Source organism: Papio anubis, chromosome 11, assembly GCF_008728515.1.
Source record: "Papio anubis isolate 15944 chromosome 11, Panubis1.0, whole genome shotgun sequence".
NCBI classification, from domain to species: Eukaryota; Metazoa; Chordata; class Mammalia; order Primates; family Cercopithecidae; genus Papio; species Papio anubis.
Genome location: NC_044986.1, coordinates 49,082 through 69,000, shown reverse-complemented (window position 1 = coordinate 69,000; position 19,919 = coordinate 49,082). Strand labels below are relative to the sequence as shown.

General features: G+C 55.4%; 1 protein-coding gene and 1 pseudogene across 3 annotated transcripts; both read right to left on the bottom strand.

Moving 5' to 3' along the window:
• Positions 1-491: 491 nt before the first annotated feature.
• On the bottom strand, positions 492-11,142 carry CALY (calcyon neuron specific vesicular protein). Of its 3 annotated transcripts, none has more exons than XM_021943908.1 (6): positions 10,993-11,142; positions 3,912-4,066; positions 2,965-3,078; positions 1,945-2,058; positions 866-1,189; positions 492-640 (listed from the first exon to the last, which is right to left on the bottom strand). In XM_021943908.1, the coding sequence occupies exons 2-5, from the start codon at positions 4,044-4,046 to the stop codon at positions 899-901; spliced, it is 654 nt and encodes a 217-aa protein (XP_021799600.1). In that variant the 5' UTR covers positions 4,047-4,066; positions 10,993-11,142; the 3' UTR covers positions 492-640; positions 866-898. The 3 variants fall into 3 exon arrangements, with proteins under 3 accessions (XP_021799600.1, XP_003904491.1, XP_017799960.1); XM_003904442.1 differs by having other exon boundaries at positions 870-1,189; XM_017944471.3 differs by lacking the exon at positions 10,993-11,142 and adding an exon at positions 10,651-10,744 and having other exon boundaries at positions 870-1,189.
• Positions 11,143-16,093: 4,951 nt separating this feature from the next.
• LOC108580503 lies at positions 16,094-19,871 on the bottom strand (annotated as a pseudogene).
• Positions 19,872-19,919: the final 48 nt, after the last annotated feature.

Sequence of the window (19,919 nt, the reverse complement as noted above, 5' to 3'; positions counted from 1 at the left end):
CCACTCAGACGCCCCCATTCACTTCTTTCTTCACTTGGTCATTTATGCCTGTGGGCCGCACATCTAGGAGGCAGAAGCTGCTCATGGGTGCCGCCCAGAACCGGGGGTCAGCGGGGAGGCAGACACTCCTGTCAGAGGGGGGAGGCACGGGACCCAGGCCTAGCACCAGGTAGATGGTGGGGGTGGAACCAGCAGGACAAGGGGCTGGACAGCGGTTAGGGATGGACCCGAGGCTCCCCTGGGTGGGCCGGAGCCCCGCCATTAAGGCATATCCCGGTGGGGCTTGGACAAGGCCGGGACCACCCAGCGCGAGGATGCTCGTGCTCCGCCTGGGCGCGCCACGGCTTCCCGGGAGCTGCTCCCACGGAATCTCTCCTGGGTCCTTCGGGGGTCCCTGGGGGGAGCACAATGCCGGCCTCACTCACAGCTGGCGGGGTGGGGGGCGGGAGAAAGGCCAGCCGGGCAGAGGACGCGCAGGAGAGATGGAAGACTCCGGTGAACGTGAAATCTTTACTTAGAGAAAAGCGACAGAGTCAGAGACCCACGGGGGCAGGGCTGCAGCGAGGGCGCCTGGGGGCGAGACACGAACACGGCGGAGAGCATCGGGCGACGCGCTGGTCACAGGAGCTGGCGGGGGACGCTGCGGAGACAGAGCCCGAGGGTTGAGAGCGGCGACGCGGCCGGGGGCTCCCCACGGACACCGCGCCCCACGGCGGGCTCGGATTCACACCCCCCCTCCCGACGTTCTGGCGGGCCGGGTCGGAGGGAAGAGGAAGAGGGGGGTGGCCGGGGTCTCTGGCTCAGAAGCGGTGCGGGAGGCCAGGAAGAGACCGGGGCAGAGCCGGCGGGGCCCCGCGGCGCGCACCTACCCCCGACCGGGCTGCGGGGCCGGAGACCATCACTGCACGGGCGGGGGCGCCGCGCTCCCGGCCGCCTTCCGCGCCGCCTCCTTCTCCGCCTTGGCCGACGGCTTCCCGGGGGGTTCGGTGGCCGCCGCCGCCCCAGCCTGGGTGGGCCCCTTGCGCTCCTCCTTGGCGGCGCGGTAGCCGTCCCCCCAGGCCGCCGGCGTCTCCGTGCCGTGCTTGCGGCTCAGCGGGTAGGCCCCGATGGCCGCCAGGATGCTGCGGTGGCGCTCGGGGTCCATCTCTGTGTAGTACATCTCCAGGGTCAGCGGCGTGCAGATCTTGTGCTGCGGGAGGGGCCGGGTCAGGGCCGGCGGGCCGAGCCCTCCTGTGCGCCCCGGGCCCGGGCCCTCCCGCTTCTGCGGTTGGGGGCACTGCGGACAGTTTGTAACGGAGCCATGGTTTCAGGACACCGAAGGTCAGCCTCCGGTTCAGAACTCAGGGCCCTGGGGGGGGCACGGAGCCAGGAGGTCGCGGGTTGTAAGGGGAGGGGGCCACCCAGGGAGAGGGGCGCAGACACCAGTGGACCTGCTCAGCCCAGCAAGGCCTCTGCGAGCGCGCTCCAGAGCATAAACCATGGAGTTAAGGAGAAAAGGAGCAGATTTTACTTCTGATGAATAAAAGGCTTTCTAAAAACACACTAAATGCTATAACTATTATTGGCAAAGAGATTAAAAAAAAAAGGATGGAAAAAATATTTGCCAAATATGTAGGGAGCATTAATATCATGTTATATAAAAATAAAACCTCACACAAGTCACTCAGGAGGACAGATGACCCCTAGAGAGACGGCTGGAGGGCGACCTTTTCTGCCTCGTCTTTTACTTATTTTTTAAATTACAAGAAGAGAAACCCATCACTAATACATCTTTTCTTTTAAATTTTCAAAAGATAGACTTTCATGTTCTAGAGAAGTAACGGGAACATGGCTTTGGAGACCACTTTCCCCCAGCAGCAGCAGACACCCCTGCCACCCCCTGCCTGGAGGCTATGGGAGGAGGCGCGGCTCCACCGCCCCCCACCAGAGCCCTGGCCCCCTTACCCGCAGCAGGAAGCCGTCGGGGCAGGTGAACTGATCGTACCAGATGGCCTTGTACATGATCAGCACGCAGCCCAGCAGCGCCATGGCGAAGGCGATCATCCGCGCGGTGGGCAGCTGGCAGGAGGGCAGAGAGGGGCTCAGCCACGCCAGGCAGGGGTCGCCTTTGTGGGGAGCTCCTCAGGGGCTGGTGCTGGCACAGGACCATCCCCGCCCTCCAGTCTTGATACCCCACCCCGCCCTGGGCAGCCAGTGGCTTTTCCCACTTTTCCGAGGGTCAAGTGTGCAGGCATCACCCCTGGGGGCCAGGCCTTGCTGGCGGCCCCTCCACTGGGGTTCTGGAGACATCTGCCACCAGGTAAAGTAATGTGGCCTTTGACCCAGGTGGGTCTTGCGGGAATTTGCAGCTTTCCTTCGCTGTGGGCTCCACAGGGGATGGGGGCCACAGCCTCAGGTGAGTCGGAGGCTGCACTCACCAGGCCTCCCAGGGGACTTCCCACAGTGGGTGCTGTAACATGAGCTGCAGACTGGAACGTGAAGCCAGGGGCGGGGAGCCCTAGCAGATCTTACTACTGGAAAATGGAAGGCTTTGGAAACAGTCCACTAAAAATGACTAAAGCTATCTTAATAACGTTGAGAGATTTAAACAAGAGGATGAGAGAAGATATTTGCCAGATATACTGCAGAAAGAAAGTATTACATAGAAAGCCCGTAAGTCACTGAAGATGAGACAATGACCCTCTGGGCAAACAGGCAAGCAGCACTGGCCAGCGCTTCCCAGGAAGAGAAATATCTCAGGAGCGCCACCGTTTGGTCAGTCCGCACCTGCAGCCTCGCCAGGGGGCCTGATGACTGCAGGGCAGTTGGAGGCCAGCTCTGGGTGGGATGACTCACCGCCACCCTCTCCTCCCAGACAGCAAGGGGACTCCAGCCCGGCCTGGCCTGAGCCCAGGCACCCCCAGCTGCCTTCCACCTTCTCCCCCTGCCCTGAGTCCCCACAGTGGGTGGGGTGAGTGTGGTTACCCTGCGTCCTTCCTCTGGGTGGCTGCAGTTCAGCCTCTGGCCCTCCAGGTCAGGGAACTTCTTCTGCTGGTCTGAGGAGGACAGCTGGTATTCTGTCTGTGTCTTGATGACCACCTGTGAAAAGAGATGGCCATGGCCTCAGTGGGCAGCTGGGAGGGACCCAAGAGAGCCCTGAACTGAGAGGGGAGGGAGCCAGGGTCAGCTTCGTGGCAGTGGTGTTGACCCTGACCATCTCCCAGGACCGTCTGGTGGATGGCAGGGCTCCAGCAGCCACAAAGTTAGGCCAAGGGAAGGTGGACACTGAAAGTCTGCTGGGCACATGGCAGCCCTGGGCTTGGCCTGGTTGCTGACGGAGCCCCTCGCTTTGCCTGCTGCCTTCAATTCAGGGTGCTGGAGAATTGCCCTTGGCCAGCAGGGGTGGTCCTCCTGTCCCGGGTCCCCAGCATAGATGCTGCCCCCACCTCCAGCAGGGACAACTCAGGGTGCCTTTCATGCTGCACAACTCCCTAGGGGGTCAAACTGGGCTGGGCTAGAACTGAGCTCTTTGCTTCTCCCCAGTTTCTGCTATAAGTACCCCCAGTGGTCACTTGCCCAAGGACCTCCATATCTCAGGCTCAACCCAGGACAGGGCCATGGCCCGAGGGAAGGGTGGGAAGCGTTGCCTGCTGGGTGCCCTATGGACAGCAGGTGGGCGGGCTGCTGTCTAGGAGTCAGTGTGTGAATTCTTGGTTACCCGTCGGCCAGTTTGCCCAGCTCTGGCATATGGGGGAGCTGACCAGGAGGTCACATAGAGTGCCCATGGCCAACTGGGGTTTTGGTCCCCACGGTCCTTCTTCTGCTTGCTCTACTGCACCTGGGAAGAGGCCACATCTAGACAAACCTCACCCCACACCCCTTTGTTCCCAGGGGAGCCTGAGAAGGGACTCCACGCTGGCCCAGGCCCTCACCTGGTCAGGGAGCGGCGGCTGGAGCTGGCTGACGTCCAAGGGGCTGATCAGAGGCACACTGTCCATGGCAGCCCCATCCTGGTCCCCAGGGTCTTTACCTGGCTTCCCAGAGAAGCTGCAGCCCAGCTTCACCATGGTGGATGGCAGTGCTTGTCCTGTCCAGAGACAGACAGGGTCACTGCCCACAGGCTGCCCCCCTGGACACCCACGCCAGCTGGCTCTAAAGCCAGAGGACCCTGAGCTGGTCCTAATGCTCCTCACACCAGAACCAGGGACAGGCTGTAAGTGGTCAGGCCAGCCTCCTTGGGCAAACCGGTCAAATCCAGCCAGATGCTGGGTACTGTACCTTCTTGACCCCCACAGCCCCTCTAGACCCCACAGCACTGAGGGGAAAGCACCCCAACCAGTGACTGTCCATGAAGCTGGGGGAGTCTTCCACCAGCGGCTGCTCTAGACAAGACAATCTCCTCTTTTTCCTTCTTCTTCTTCTTTTTTCTTTTTTTTTTTGAGATAGGATCTTGTTTTGTGGCCCAGGTGGGAGTGCAGTGGTGTGATCTTGGCTCACTGCAGCCTCTGCCTACTGGGCTTAAGCAATCCTGCCATCTCAGCCTCCCGAGTACCTGGGACCACAGGCGCACCCCACCACGCCTGGCTAATTTTTACATGTTTTGTAGAGACAGGGTTTCGCCAGATTGCCCAGGCTGGTCTCAAGCGATCTGCTTGCCTCAGCCTCCCACAGTGCTGGGATTACAGGAATGAGCCACCGCGCCTGACTCTAGACAACCTCTTAAAGCCGACAATCCTGGACATCAGTCTGGAGAGTTGGGTGCCAGACTCAGCACATAAAAATGCTGGAGACCCAGCTAAATTTGAATTTCAGATAAGCAACGAGCCCATTTTTAATATAAGAGCATCCCTCGCAATAAGCGGCATGGGACGTGCTTATCCTGAAGTCAGTCTTCGTTCTGTCCGGCGACTCTGCCGGAGACGCAGGAAGTGAGAGCGGCCACAAGAGGGCACCCGCGAGTCAGCCCAGCTGCGAGCCCGGCGCTGAAGGCCGCGGAGAGCGGGGCCCCACCAATCCCGGAGAGGCCGAGGGTGCTCGGCTTCGCCTTCAGGCGGACCTCCTAGAGAAAAAGAATGCAGCGGATGACCTCCGAGCTGATCAATGGAAAAAGCAGAAAAACAAAATGTATTCAATCAATCAAAGGAAAAAAAGAAAGGTCCTGTGTGCAGTAGAAACGGAACCTGTGGCCCGGTGCGATGGTGGCACCTGGGGTCCCAGCTACTCGGGAGGCTGAGGCGGGAGAATCGCCTGAACCCGGGAGGCAGAGGTTGCAATGGGCCGAGATCGCGCCACTGCACTCCAACGTGAGTGACAGAATGAGACTCCGCCTCAAAAAAAAAAAAAAAAAGAAGAAAGAATCTGCCATTGCAACCTTCTCACAAAGAACTCCAAGCGCAGACAGCATCACCACAGCATTCTACCAACCATTTACAGGGAAAGTAATGCAAACGTCCACAAAACTCTTCCAGAAAGACAAGGGAGCACTCACCAGCTCCTGAGGCCAACTAGCCTCAGTCCCCTAACCCAGCAAGGACAGCATCGGAGAGGAGCTCACAGGCCAGCCTCCTCCACACGCACACACCACTGCGAAGCCCCAAAGCTCAAGCAGGATGAGTCCAGCGAATACAACAAGGTAACATATGACAGGTTGGGTGTATTCTGGAAATGAAGTTTGGCTTAACATTTGGCAAGCAATCGTATTTTTCACCGTATTAACAGAACAACGAAAAAGCGTATCTGATCAATTGCTAGAGAAGTAGAAGTAACTCTGGGTAAGACTCATTTACTATTCCTCGGACCCATTAGCACACTAAGGCAGGAGGCGAGTGCTGTAACCCAGTAACAGTGAACCACAAAATCCCCACAGCAAACCTCACTGAATGTGAATCCTGAAAGCGCCTTGATCTGCGGTTCTACAAGTTATGGCGCTAGAGGTCTCAGCCAATGCTGTAGGGTAGGACAAAGAAATGAGCTCTAGTGCCAGGCAAGAATAAATAATACTCTGATTATTCACCCATTAAACACTTTGTGTTTAGAAACCCCAGAAGAATCTATAGACAAATCATAAGGATCAAAAAGTGAGTTTGGCAAGGCTGTTGGATTTAAGGTATTCAGAAATCAGTTACATTCCTATATGTCAGTGGCAAAAATAAATAAATACATAATTTATTGAAGTACTCCATTTAAATAATATCAAAACTATCAAATCCTCAGGAATAGGTGTAAAAAGAGCTGAGGAACAGGGACAGGGCAGGGCCTCCACATGGAAACCAGGGAACATTGTCGACAGACACCAAGAAAAGCTAAATCCCCCAAGTAAATGGGGAAGGCTGTGTCTATGGATTTGGGGAGTTTCCATGTTTAAACAAATTACCCACCCCCCGATCTGTAGATGCAGTAAATCTTAATCAAAATCCCAACAGTTTTTTAAATGAACTTGACAAGCACTGTCATTTTACATGGAAGGCAGAGGGGCAGGAACACACCAAGTATCTTGGAAAATAACATGGACTGTCGGGCATAGTGGCTCACGCCTGTAATCCCAGCATTTTGGGAGGCAGAGGTGGGTGGATCACAAGATCAGAGTCGAGACCAACTCTGGCTACCATAGTGAAACCCCGCCTTGACTAAAAATACAAAATTAGCCAGGCTGGTGGCACACACTCATAATCCCAGCTACTCGGGGAGGCTGAGGCAGGAATCGCTGAACCTGGGCAGGCAGAGGTTGCAGGAATGAGATTGTGCCACTGCACTCCAGCTCGGGCAACAAGAGCAAAACCCATTAAAAAACTCCGCCGGGCGCCGGTGGCTCAAGCCTGTAATCCCAGCACTTTGTAGAGGCCGAGATGGGCGGATCACGAAGTCAGAGATCGAGACCATCCTGGCTAACACGGGCAGGAAACCCCGCTCTCTACTAAGAAATACAAAAATATGGCGCTGCAGGGTGGCGGATGCCTGTAGTCCTGTGCTACCGAGGCTGGAGGCCGAGAACATGAATCCGGGAGGCGGCTGAGCCAGGAGAGCCGAGACTGGCCACTGCACTCCAGCCTGGGTTGGCTACAGAGCTGCAGACTGCCTCAAAACCAAAAACAAAACAAAAACAAAAACATGGAGGAGGTCTCATCTGCCAGGGTCTGGCTTGTTGCACAGCATTGGAAATGGAGTGGTGTGGGGCTACTGTGGTAGAAGAAGTCCCACATGACACACTTTCATACACGGACCCTGATTTGCAGCCTAGCTGCCTCTCAGTAAACCTCTGTCTGCATCAAAAGCAGTGAGCCTGATCCCTACCTCACATTACACAGGAGAAGTTCATCTGTGGATAAACCTGAACTGGAAAAGCAAAACACTAAAGCACCTCAAAGATAATACAGGAGAAGATTTTTTTCTGATCCCAGGAGGAAAAAATTTTTCATTAGACACAGGCACAACAACAAAAAGGAAAATATTGATAAAATGATTCATTAAAAACTATGAAACTTCAAGCCATCAAACAGCCTTCAAAAAAAAAATGGTGGTAGGAAAACTACATGGGAGAAGATTAGCTGCAACGGCTAAATGAGGAGGGTACATTGTAGGTTGAATGATGTTCCCTCAAAAATACATCCAAGTCCTAGGATCTGTGTGAGGGGTGCCTTTGAATGGGACCTCATTTGAAAATATGGTCTTTGCAGATGTAATCAAGCTAAAATAAATTCGTCCTGAATCAGGGTGGGCCTTGATCCAAAACTGGCATCTTTATTACAGGGAAATTAGATGTAGGAGACTGCTATGTGCAGACGGAGCAGAGACTGGAATGATGCAGCTGAAACCCAAGGATTGCTTGGGCCACCAGAAGCTGGAGGAAGTGAGGAAGAAGCTCCCCTAGAGGCTTTGGAGGGAGCATGGCCCCGCGAACACCTTCATTTTGGACTTCTTGACTTCAGAACTGTGAAAGAATTTATTTTAAGCCACCCGCTTGTAATTTGTGACAGCAGCTCTAGGATGTCCAGTTAACTGCCAGAGCCAGCAGTGACCACTCTTTCTCGCCCTGCAGTGGCCAGGCTCCGCTGCGGGTTCCAGGTGTGGGAAGGCGCCAGGGGAACAGGAGCAGAGGACCCGCGGTCGCAGAGCTTCTGCCCAGCTGCTGCCACTCAAGTAGAGATAATGTGGAGGCATCTGCGTGGAGGAGAATCTAAGGGTGGAAGGAGCTGAGGGTGGAATGATTGCAAGGTGGAAGGATCAGAAGGGGAAGGATGAAGGATTGGTGGAAAGAATGGGGGAAGGGATCTGGCAGAGGGATCTTAACGGGGAGGACAGGGTGGATGGAATGAGGGTGGAAGAATGGAGTGGAATGGGGGGGGTGGACCGGAAGGATTCAGGGAAGGATGGAATTAGCCATGGAAGGGATTCAGGTGGAAGGAATGGAGGAAGGAAGGAAGACGGAGGGGGAAAGGAATGGAGGTGGAAGGATATGGAAGGGAGGGTGAAAGAATCTGAGAGGTGTGGAAAGACCTGAGAGGGAAGGATCTGAAAGCGGAATCATCAGAGTGGGGAAGGATCTGAGGCGGGAAGGCTCTGAAGGTGAAAGCTCTGAAGGATCGGAGGGGGAAGGATCTGAAGGGGAAGGATCTGAGGGGCAGGGCATGAAGGGGAAGGATCTGAGGGGGAAGGATCTGAAGGGGAAGGGCATGGGGGGGGAGGGCATGAGGGGGGAAAGGCTTTGGGGGGGAAGGGCATAGGGGGGAAGGGCATGAGGGGGAAGGACCTGAGGGGGAAGGATCTGAGGGGGGAAGGACCTGAGGGGGAAGGATATGAGGGGGGAAGGATCTGAAGGGAAAGGATCAGAGGGGGAAGGATTTGGAGGTGGCAGATTCTGCGTGTGGAAAGAACTGAGAAGGAACGACCAGAGAGGGAAAGGATCTGCGTGGGCGGGAGTGAGGCTGGAAAGCGAGGGCTGGATAGGAGATGGGGGAGGCCACTCTGAGCCGGAAGGAGCTGGGTGAGCGGAGACAGGGTCCCCAGTCCTGGACCTGACCACGCGCTCTGGGGCCCTAACCCGTGCCCCTTGTTGCTGGGCGTTCATCACAGGCGACCTTGTGCCCGGCCGGGCCTTTCCGGAAGAGGCCGTGCAGGGTCCCCCGAACACCCATCCCGGGCTGAGACTCTGCCTGAGGTGGGTCCCCACGTGGCCCAGGCAGGGGCAATGGGCACTCGGCGGACGAGGTTTCACGGTGCAGCCAGCGTCCGTGTGTGTGCAGGTGGAGACGGACGAGGCCCTACGGGGCTTAAATACAGGAGTGATCCATGGAAGCGGAGTTGGAGCAGCCGAGGGCCAAGAGGCCGGGGAATGACGTGGTCGTGGGGCAAGGGCGGCGAGCGCCGGGGCTTGAGGTGGAGCTTGGCCCGCGGGGGTGGGGGTACCACCGAGGAGGAGGGGTCGGGGTCTCCCCGGAGCGGACTCCCAGAGCAAGCCCAGCCTCTGTACAGACGGGAGGGGGCGGAGAGGGGCGCAGTCACGGCCGCAGCGCCACAGGGTAGAGCCACGCCCCGGGGGGCCGGCGCCAGGGGTCAGGACCCCGCCAGGAGGAGCTTCGCTTCTGGGGTCCCCTTCGAGCCAAACTTCAACTCCAACTCCTCGGACGGCCAATTTACGTCATCGCGGGTGTGCATGGCAACGGAGACAGGCCGAGAAGCGTCTTTAGGGAGAAAAAGCCGTTGGGGGCCCACTGGAGCCTCGCTTCTGGTTCCAGGCCCAGCGCCCCATGCGGAATGCGGGGTTGGAACGGGGGACTGGCCTGTGTGTGGGGTCCAACCCTCCCACCCCACACACCAGACCGTCCCTTTGCACTGCTGCGTCATGGGGGCCTCCTTCCACGGAAGGCACGCGGCTCGTGGAACTAGGGGGCCGCCTCTGCTCCTCCTCCCGGCCCCTCCCTGCACCTGCGCTGTGGCGGCATCTTCTGCGGGTCCCCTGCGCCCCACCCGCCGCGTTCTGGCAGGGAGGCAGTGCCCGGCTCCTGTCTCTGGGGCAAGGGGAGGCGTGGGATGCTGACGGCAGATGGGTGGGGGCGCGGGTGAGCGAGGCCGTGTGGATGGACAGATGGATGGCGGGGGCGGGGGTGCAGGCTCTCAGTCGAAAGTCCACGGAAGCTCGGCTGGAGGTCACGTCACAGACTCGCTTTCGCATGCGCCCCCCAACCTGGAATGCTGCGTCACGCTGGGGGTGCGCGCAGGTGGGCTTATGTGGGGGGCACAAGAGCGTGTGACTGCGGATCCCTGAGGGTCCCGCCCCTCCCCCGCGGGCGCCACCGCAGCCTCCTGCCCCTGGCGCTGCAGGCGGCCGTGGCTGCCCGGCTGATTCAAAGGCAGCTGCACTACGGGGCCGGCGCAGCCCCGCGGAGGGGAGTGGGCGCGCAGCTGCTACCGCTTCCACTCCCACTCCCACTCCAGCCACCTGTGGCCGCGCACCCGCGCCTGTTGCAGGTGGTTCCGGAGCCGCGCCCCTCCCGGCCTTCTGGCCGCTTCCTGCCTGTCACGCAGACGCCCCCATCAAGACCAACCCCCACCCCGCACCACCGTGCGGGCAGCCGCTCCTCGGTGCTCTGGTCCGACGCCCCTTCTGCCGCCCGCCCCACCCCGCCCCCGGCAGACAGAGCTGGGCAGGAGCTGGAACTGGCACCCCCTGCCCACCTCGGAGACACCCTGAACTGCAGGCTGCGACCCTCGTGCCGGGGCCCCGCCGTCACGGGAAGCCTGGAGACCACTGCCTCGGGTCCGCGGGGTCGGCCTGGCCTGGGACAACCAGAGGAGGCCCGCGGGAGGGGGCCGGCCGTGCAGCGCGCCCTGCACACTCGCATCCGCACACGCGCCTCGCACACACGCACACTCACACCCTCATCCGCACGCGCGCCACGCACAAGCGCACTTGCGAGCACACGCACCTCGCACACTGCCGCACACGCGCCTCGCACCCCCGCACCCACTCGGGCCCCCCGCCCCCACTCTGCAAGGAGAAATGTGGAAATAGCTCACAGGCGGCTCCACTGGCAGCAGCTGCAGGACGCGGTCGGGGAGGACGACGGTGCGGATGTGGATGCGGAGGATGCGGTTCCAGACGCTTCGCAGCCGGGCGGGGCGGGGGCTGCAGCGGCGAGACCGAGGCTGCGGTCGCCATGGAAACGCGGCTGGAGGCGGGGCCTGGGCTCTGGCCCTGCACCCCCCCACTCCCCCCACCGCCCCTGCTAGGGAGCCGCGCATGCGCCCCTCGGACCCTGCCCGGGCCTCACCACACACCTCTCACACACACCTGACACACCCCCAGAAACCACACCTCAAACACCAGAAACATCCACCCACACACCTCACACGCATCCCACAGACCTCACAGACACCCCACACACCGGACACATCGGCTGCACCTGGCCACACACCTCAGGCACCAGACACATCAAGAGCACCGGATGCCGCGCCTGGATATGGGCGCGCTGGATCCGCCGCCGTACAGACGCGGACGTTCAGACCATCCGCACGTATGGGCCGCCTGTTGCCGGACCGCGCCTGTTGCCACGCCGGATCTGCCACCTGACGCCTGGATGCGCCTGACCTGCCGCATCACGCCTGGAGACAGCGTAATATACGAACGCCACGCCAGGGCCGCATCAGACGCCGGATGCATCCAGACCGCATATCCTCACCACGCCGCCAGGCGTCAGACCGCCGGACGTCTGCCTGTTGCCTGACGCCAGACGCAGCTTCAGACGCCAGACCAGATCCGAACCTGCAGCCACGCCACGTTACGTCCCGTATTGCTGCACCCCACGCCGGACGCCAGACGCCTGCAATCGCCTTGCGCACGCGTTTGCATCTGGATACATCGGATATCGGATGCGATCCTGGACCGCGTATCGCGCTTCAGATTGCGCATATCCGCTTCGGACGCGCTGCATTGCTTCGGACCGCGCTATCGCGCCGGATGCGTCCGCGCATATCGCGTGTCGCCGCGCATGGGTCTGGAATACTTGCGCCGTGAACCCGGTGTTCGCCACTTCTGGGTTATGCTGGTTGCGATGCCAGACCTGGATAACGCCAGACCGCACTATCACCGCGCTTATCGGATACCCCGCCGCCTGACGCGCCTGATTACATCCGCGTTATACCGATGGGTGCATCCGCGCCAGACCGACCGCCAGACCGCCGCGAAATTTCACTTATCGGATACGCCGGACCTTGCGTCATTACGCACGTCACGCCTCTTGCCGTCTGAATGCCATCTGAACCACCTCCACATGCCGCGCTCATTGACACATGCTGGATCACCTGGACACTGATATTACACCCAGACCTGCCTCACGCCCAGGCCACCTGAGCACCAGTCACGCAGAACCTGCGTTTCACCACCACGCCTGCCGCAAACCCCAACACCGCCAGACACCAGACCTGCACGTATGCATCACCGCAGAACGCACCCGACCACACACCTCCTGGCCAAAATTGCCCACACCTGACCTCACCTTCACATACATTCCGCCGGATGGCACCAATGCCGGACCACCCGCCTGACAGTGAACCTGAAACCATGCTGTGGGAGGATCAGACTGTTACTGTGTCATATGGAGGGAGACAAGGAAGGAAACTCCGTTTCTACTGAAAGGTGTTCTGCTTTGGGATGCTGTTAACCTGTATTTCAATTATTACAATACTCCTGAAACATGCTGTGTTGAATCAAGGTTTGAGGTTTAGGCCTGTGCAGGATGTGCCTTGTGTGAGTATGTTTGTAGGCAGTGTGCTGGTAAAGATCATTGCCATTCTCCATTCTCTATCCAGCACGTGCCAGGGAGAACCACGGGACCTCTGCTCAAAAGCCTGGATATTGTCCAGGTTTCCCCTCACTGAGACAGCCTGAAATATGGCCTCGTTGGCGGGAAATACCTTGCTGTCCCCAGCCCAGCACCTGTAAAGGGTCTGTGCTGAGGAGGATTAATGAGAGGCCCTCTTTGCAGTTGAGAGATCAGAGGAAGGCCTCTCTGTTTCCTGCGCTAGCCCTGGGAATGGAATGTCTCGGTGTGAGGCTGAACATTCATTTATTACAGAGACAGGAGAAAACTGCCCTATGGCTGGAATTTGAGGTCTCTTGGCCATTGTCCACTAATACTACTACTGAATATTTCATTCCATAAATCCATACATGCATCCAGGCTTCCATTACCTTTCCATGAACATTGGCCTGGAATTCCTTCCACATCTTTTTCCCTGCTGACCTTCTCCCCACCATCCACCCTGTTCTCCTGCCTCCCTTGCCATTAATTAGTAAGTAATCAATAAATGAAACTCAGAGACCAGCATAATTTAAGAACCTCCATGCTGGAGTGCCAGTCCCCTGGGCCTGTTCTTTCTCTATACTTTCGTCTTATTTCTTTTCTCAGTCCTCTTGTCTCCTGATGAAATACAAGGGCAGGCCCCTTCACATGCAACTCACCCCACCACACCCACACCCTCCAGACACATGCACACCTCCACACACCAACCCCAGTTTCCCTTCCACCATTTCCCCTCCCCCCTCCACATTACCTCCTCCACTGAACCTCCACACATACCTAACACACCTCACAAACACACCTGACACATACATCCTCAGGAGACCACTATTCTCCTGCCTTACTCCTTGCCTAGTTTATAAGACAGGAGAAAAAGAAAGCAGACAATTAAAAGGAAACAAAGAGTAAGATAAACATGAACAGCCTGGCGCCACCACCAACCCATAGTAGTTAAAAGGAAATAGTAACATCGATCCCTGGCCAAACTACTTGTGTGTTATCTGTAAATTCAAGACATTGACTGTGAGAGCATTGCACCCACTTTCTGTTCATTAGCTGATGCATGCGGCCGCCAGTCACGTTCCCGCTTGCTCGGTCCTGTCGACCCTTCACATGCGGACCCGCCGGTTTGCTTAAATTACCTGAGGGCTAGAATTTTGTTTTTGTTTTTGAGACGGGGCCGCTCAGTCGCCTTGAGCTGGAATGCGGTGATGGCGTGATCTCAGCTCACTGCAAGCTCCGCCCCGGGTTCCACCCACATTCTCCTGCCTCTCAGCCTCCCGTGCTGGGACTACAGGTACATGCACCGCATCCGGCTAATTTTGTATTTTTAGTAGAGGCGGGGACACTGCACACCATGTTGGCCAGGCTGGTCTTGAACTCGGCCTCAGGTGATCCTGGCCTTGGCCTCCCAAAGATGCTGGGATTACAGGTGAGGCCACAGCCCGACCATTATTGTTGTTAACCCATGGATTATCCAGGTTTCATCCATTCGTCCACGTGAACTCCTTCCAGTTTGTCAGCTGCTTACAATGTTGTGATGAACATTCTCGTTCCAGTCGTGGTGGACGTGTGCTTTTATTTCTTTTGGGTAGATACTAAGAGTGGAATTGCCAAATTTGATGGGAAGTTGACATTTAACTTTTAAAGAAAATGCTAAAGTGTGTTTTCCAAAGTGGCCGTACCATATTACATTCCCACCTGCAGTGTAGGAGGGCTCCAGTTTCTCCACATCCTCACCAACTCTTAATATTATTATTATTATTATTATTATTTTTTGAGACAGAGTCTCCCTCTATCGCCAGGCTGGAGTGCAGTGGCGCAATCTTGGCTCATTGCAACCTCCCCTCCCAGGTTCAAATGATTCTCCTGCCTCAGGCACCCAAGTAGCTGGGACTATAGGCTCGTGCCACCACGCCTGGCTAATTTTTGTATTTTTAGTAAAGACAGGGTTTCACCTTGTTGACCAGGCTGGTCTCAATCTCTTGACCTCGTGATCTACCCACCTTGGCCTCCCAAAGTGCTGGGATGATAAGTGTGAGCCACTGTGCCCAGCAGCCAACTCTTGATCCTTGGTTTTGTCTTCTTATGCTAGCCATCGGTCTTAGCTCAGGCTGCCATAACAAATTGCCAGAGCTTGGGCGGCTTCAACAACGGAAATTTATGTTCTCTCAGCGCTGGAGGCTGAGGTCTGAGATCGAGCTGTCAGCAGCTCCTGAGGCCGCTCCCTGGGTTTGTGGGTGGCCACATCTCCCTGTGTCTTTACATGGTCTTCCCTTTGGCGTATCTGTGTGTCCTAATCTCTTCACATAAGGACACCAGTCCTGTTGAATTAGGGTCCACCCTAATAACCTCGTTTTACCTTACTCACATATTTAAAAACCCACCTCCAAACATCGTCACATTCTGAGGGGTTAGGACATCACAGTATGAATTTAGGGGGGACACAGCTCATAACGCCGTCCTATAGGAGTGTAGCTGTGGCTTGAGTCCGTGTCGCCCTAATGACGTCAATTTATGGATTTAGGGGGCCACAACCCATGGCCTTAGATCTATAAGTGTAGCTGTGGTTACGTCCACATCCTAATGACAAGTGGTGCCAAACATCGCTAACAGGTGAGTCACCATTTATCGTCTTCTGGTGAAATGTCTGTGCAAATGTTTTGAATATTTTTCAGTTGGGTTGCTTGTCTTTCTATCGTTGAGTTGTAAGAGTTTGTTTTATATTCTGGGTATAAGTCTCTTTCTTTCTTTCTTTCTTTCTTTCTTTCTTTCTTTCTTTCTTTCTTTCTTTCTTTCTTTCTTTCTCTCTCTCTCTCTCTCTCTCTCTCTCTCTCTCTTTCTTTCTCTCTCTCCTTCTCTCTTTCTCTACTCTCTCTTATTTTTTTTTTTTTGAGAAGGAGTCTCACTCTGTCAACCAGGCTGGAGTTCAGTGGCACAATCTCATCTCACTGCAACTTCTGCCTCCCAGTTCAAGTGATTCTCCTGCCTCCAGCCTCCCTAGTAGCTGGGACATTTATAGAAACACCACTACCACCCTCGGCTAATTTTTTTGTATTTATTTTTTTTTTGTGAGGCCCAGTCTTGCTCTGTGTGGGCTTCCAGTGCAGTGATGCAATCTTGGCTCCACTGAAGCTCCGCCTCGGGTTCCATGTTCTCCTGCCTCCAACCTCGAGTAGCTGGGACAACAGAGGCAGCCACCTGGCCCAATAATTTTTGTATTTTAGTAGAGATGGGGTTTCACTGTGTTGTGGGATGGTCTTGATCTCCTGACCTCATTGATTGCCTCGGCCTCCCAAAGTGCTGGGATTCCAGGCGTGAGCCACTGCACCTGGCCCTTTATTTTTAATTTTAAAAAAGTTTTAATTATTATGGGTACATAATAGGTGCATATATCCATGGGGTACATGGATGCCACGTGTAATGATCAAATCAGGATAATTGGGGTATCCATAACCTCAAGAATATATCATTTCTTTGTGCTAACATTCTAATTCTATGCTTTTTATTAATTTAAAATATACAACAGGCCAGGCATAGTGACCCATGCCTGTGATCCCAGCACTTTGGGAAGCCTAGGTGGGAGGATTGCTTGAGCCCAGGAGTTCGAGACCAGCCTGGGGACTTGTCTCATTTTACTAAAGACTAGACGTTTTAGATAATATATTGCAAACATTTTGAGTTCTGATATTTTCTCCCAAGGGTTGTTGTTGCTGTTTTGTTGAAATCAGTGGACATGGTTTCCTCTGTAGCATGTGGCCTGGTATCTCCACCCAGTTTTTTTAAGCCTGTCTTCCTTGAATCACACTGGACTGTGTGGTTGTGTAGCAGGACAAGCTGCAGACAAAACCCCTCAGACACCAAGTTAAAGAAGGAGAGGGTTTATTTGGCCAGGAGCTTCGGCAAGACTCACGTCTCCAACAACCCAGTTTCCTGAGTGAGCAGTTCCTGTCCCTTTTAAGGGTTCACAACTCTAAGGGGGTCCACGTGAGAGGGTCGTGATCAATTGAGCAAGCAGTGGGTATGTGACCGGGGGCTGCGAGCACCAGTAATCAGACGGAACAGAACAGGACAGGGATTCTCACAATGCTTTTCCATACACCGTCTGGAATCTATAGATAACATAACCAGTTAGGTCAGGGGTTGATCTTTAACCACCAGGTCCAGGGCGTAGCACTGGGCTGTCTGCCTGTGGATTTCATTTCCACCTTTTAGTTTTTACTCCTTTCTTTGGAGGCAGAAATTGGGCATAAGACAATATGAGGGGTGGTCTCCTCCCTTAGTTGGAGACTGTGCGCACAGACCTCAGGCTGCAGGACCCACTCTGCTGGCGCCTCGAGGGGGGGCCGGGGGCACGCTCTGTGTTGATGCAGTTTTTAAGGCTCCCAGCCTTCACTTCCCACCAGGTGTCTCCTGGCTCCTCGGTGTGAATGCACAGACTTGTGTTGGGCCAGAGGGATGGGGAGAGGTTGTGCCGTCGGCTGGGACTATGTGGGAACCCAGGGAGGTTCCCTGTGACTTTCTCACTCCAGATCTGATCTCCCCGTGACTGGCCTGCCAATCACTGCTCATAATCCCCTTGGGGACCCCAGTTCCCTGAGCCGCTGGCCTTCTGCTGCCTCCCCCGTGGAGCCCCTCGGCCACTGGGGGGTGGGTGGGAGTGTAACTGCCCAACAGGCTCCTTCTGCTGCCCAGAGACAGCCGATTTATCAAGACAGAGAGAAATTGCAACACAGAAAGTTTAATTCACGCAGAGCCGGCTGAATGGGAGACTGGAGTTTTATTACTACTCAAATTTTAAAGGAGAATTTGGTGGGTAGTGGTTGGGAAGTGAGGAGTCCTGATGGGTTGGGTTGCAGATGAAATCACAGGGAGCCGAGTCTGTCCTTTTGTGCTTCCTAAGTGGGGGCCACAGGACGAGATAAGCCGGTTCACGGATCTGGGTGGCACCAGCTGTTTCACCAAGTTCAGAGTCCGAAAAATGTCTCGAGCACCAATCTTAGGTTTTACAATAGTGACGTTTTCCCTAAGAGTAATTGGGGAGGTTTAGAATCTCGTGGCCTCCAGCTGCCTGACTCCTAAACCATAATTTCCTTTTTATTTTACTTTTTTTTCTTTCATGAAAGCCACTGACTTTCTTGATCTAAAGAACTTTACAAGGACAGTGACTGTCCTGCCAAAAAAGAGCCAAATGGTATCAAATGGACTGAAAGTGAGAGTGGGGGTGAGGGACGGGGCCAGGAGTCCATTCAGGAAAGCTGGTAACTGTCGCCAGGGAACTGGCAAGGGAAAAAGGAAGTGGGAGTCCTGCAAGAACGAGAATCCAAAAAAGTTGAAATGGTTAGGGGAGAAAACTCCCAAAAGATCCCAGAGTACGTTGGAGGTGAGTATGACAGTAGCAATCTTTTCCTTTGCAGAGGACAGGGGAGGAGTCCCTGCTCAGCTGTAAACTCTGCATGAGGGCTGGGGATCGAGAGCTTCCCGGAGAGCATCACAAGAAGGCGTCACATGCTCTCGAAGGCATCCGAAGTCCCGGGACTGCTTGGCGTTGGCACCACGAGTCCTTCGGCCACTCTCGGAACAGGTTTTCATCTTTCCTCAGCACCAGAAACTGGCCAAGGACAACATAGGCCTTGTCAAAGCCCCTTTCCTCCAGCTTCTTGCCCAGGACTTCACCCATCCCGGCCAGGCTCCCCACTGGCTTTTCCCCCATGGGCTCTGCCCTGAAGTCTCAGTGCTTTTGGGAGGTTGGCATCTTGATCAGGCTTAATTGGCAACTTCAGTTCCCGTAACGGTTCCTCCCACCACCTGGCCACTCCCGCCGATACCTCAAGCCACTAGAAGTTTCCTAAACCATAATTTCTAATCTTGTGGCTACTTTGTTAGTTTTATAAAGGCAGTCTGGTCCCCAGGCAAGAAGGGAGTTTATTCAGGAAAGGGCTGTTTTCATCTTTGTTTTAACATTAAACTATAAACTAAGATCCTCCCAAAGTTGTGTGACCTGCACCCAGGAAAGAACAAGGACAGGCTGAAGGTTAGAAGTAAGATGGAGTCGGTTAGGTCAGATTCACCATCATAGCTTTTGCAAAGGTGGTTTCAGGAACAGCCCCAGCAAGAAGCCCCCGGAAACATCTGTTCTCACCCAAGCCCAGCTGCCTCTTCGGGTGACCACTCCTCAACAGCTCAGACGCTGCGGGTCGCGCTGGAAAGCCCGGAGTTGGCCGTTCTTGAGGGCCCTCACTCCACCCGCTTGGAAGCACTGCCTCCACTTGTGTCCGCACATGAAGCTCTGGGAGGAACCCATACCCTGCAGCCGGCGGGCTCAGAGCCCCCAACAGTAGCTGCACACTGGGGGCTGTCAAGGAAAAGAGTAAAATCCTGTAAAATACTTGGAGAGTGATTCTGATCCAAATATGAGTGAAGGAAGGCCCATGACGCCGTCCCAGGAGATCCTGAGAACACCTGCGGCCCGAGGGGTTGGGGTGCAGCTGGTTTGGGTTGGAGTGCAGTTGGTTTCATACATGTTCGGGACACGAGACATCACTCAGTACACGGAAGATGTACATTGGTTTGGTCCGGAAAGGCCGGGGGTGTCCAGGTCATTGGTGGATTCAGTAATTCTCCAATTGACAATTGGTCAAAAGAGTTAAGTTATTGTCTAAAGACCTAGAATCAATAGCAGGGAAAGTCAGGGTTAAGACAAGGCGTTGTGGAGACAAAGTTTATGCAGATAGAATCAATAAAAGGGACTATTTCTTGTCAGACTTAAAGAGTCTGTTCTTTCAGTCTTAAGGTCTCTGTTTTAATGTTAATGCTGGTCCGTTTTGCCTGAATTCCAAAAGGAGGAGAGGGTACAATGAGGCCTGTCAGACCCCCACTTCCCACTGTGGCCTGAACTAGTTTGTAGGTGAACGGTGGAATGCCCTTGGCCTAGGAGGTCCATCAGTCGGGTGGGGTTGGGGAACACTGGAATCTTTTTTGTTTCACAGGGTGTACCAGGGATGGCTAAGGACAGTGGTCAGGGCCAGGTGCAGTGGCTCACGCCTATAATCCCAGCACTTTGGGAGCCCAAAATGGGTGGATTACTTAGGTCAGGAGTTCGAGACCAGCCTGGGCAACATGGTGAAACCTTGTATCTATTAAAAA

Coding starts and splice junctions, on each gene's coding strand:
- CALY (XM_021943908.1), bottom strand. CDS start 4,046: ATGGTGAAGCTGGGCTGCAGCTTCTCTGGGAAGCCAGGTAAAGACCCT. Junction 3,079..3,911: donor AGCCGCCGCTCCCTGACCAG/GTGAGGGCCTGG, acceptor CTCTTTTCACAG/GTGGTCATCAAGACACAGAC. Junction 1,190..1,944: donor CCGACGGCTTCCTGCTGCGG/GTAAGGGGGCCA, acceptor CCCCTCCCGCAG/CACAAGATCTGCACGCCGCT.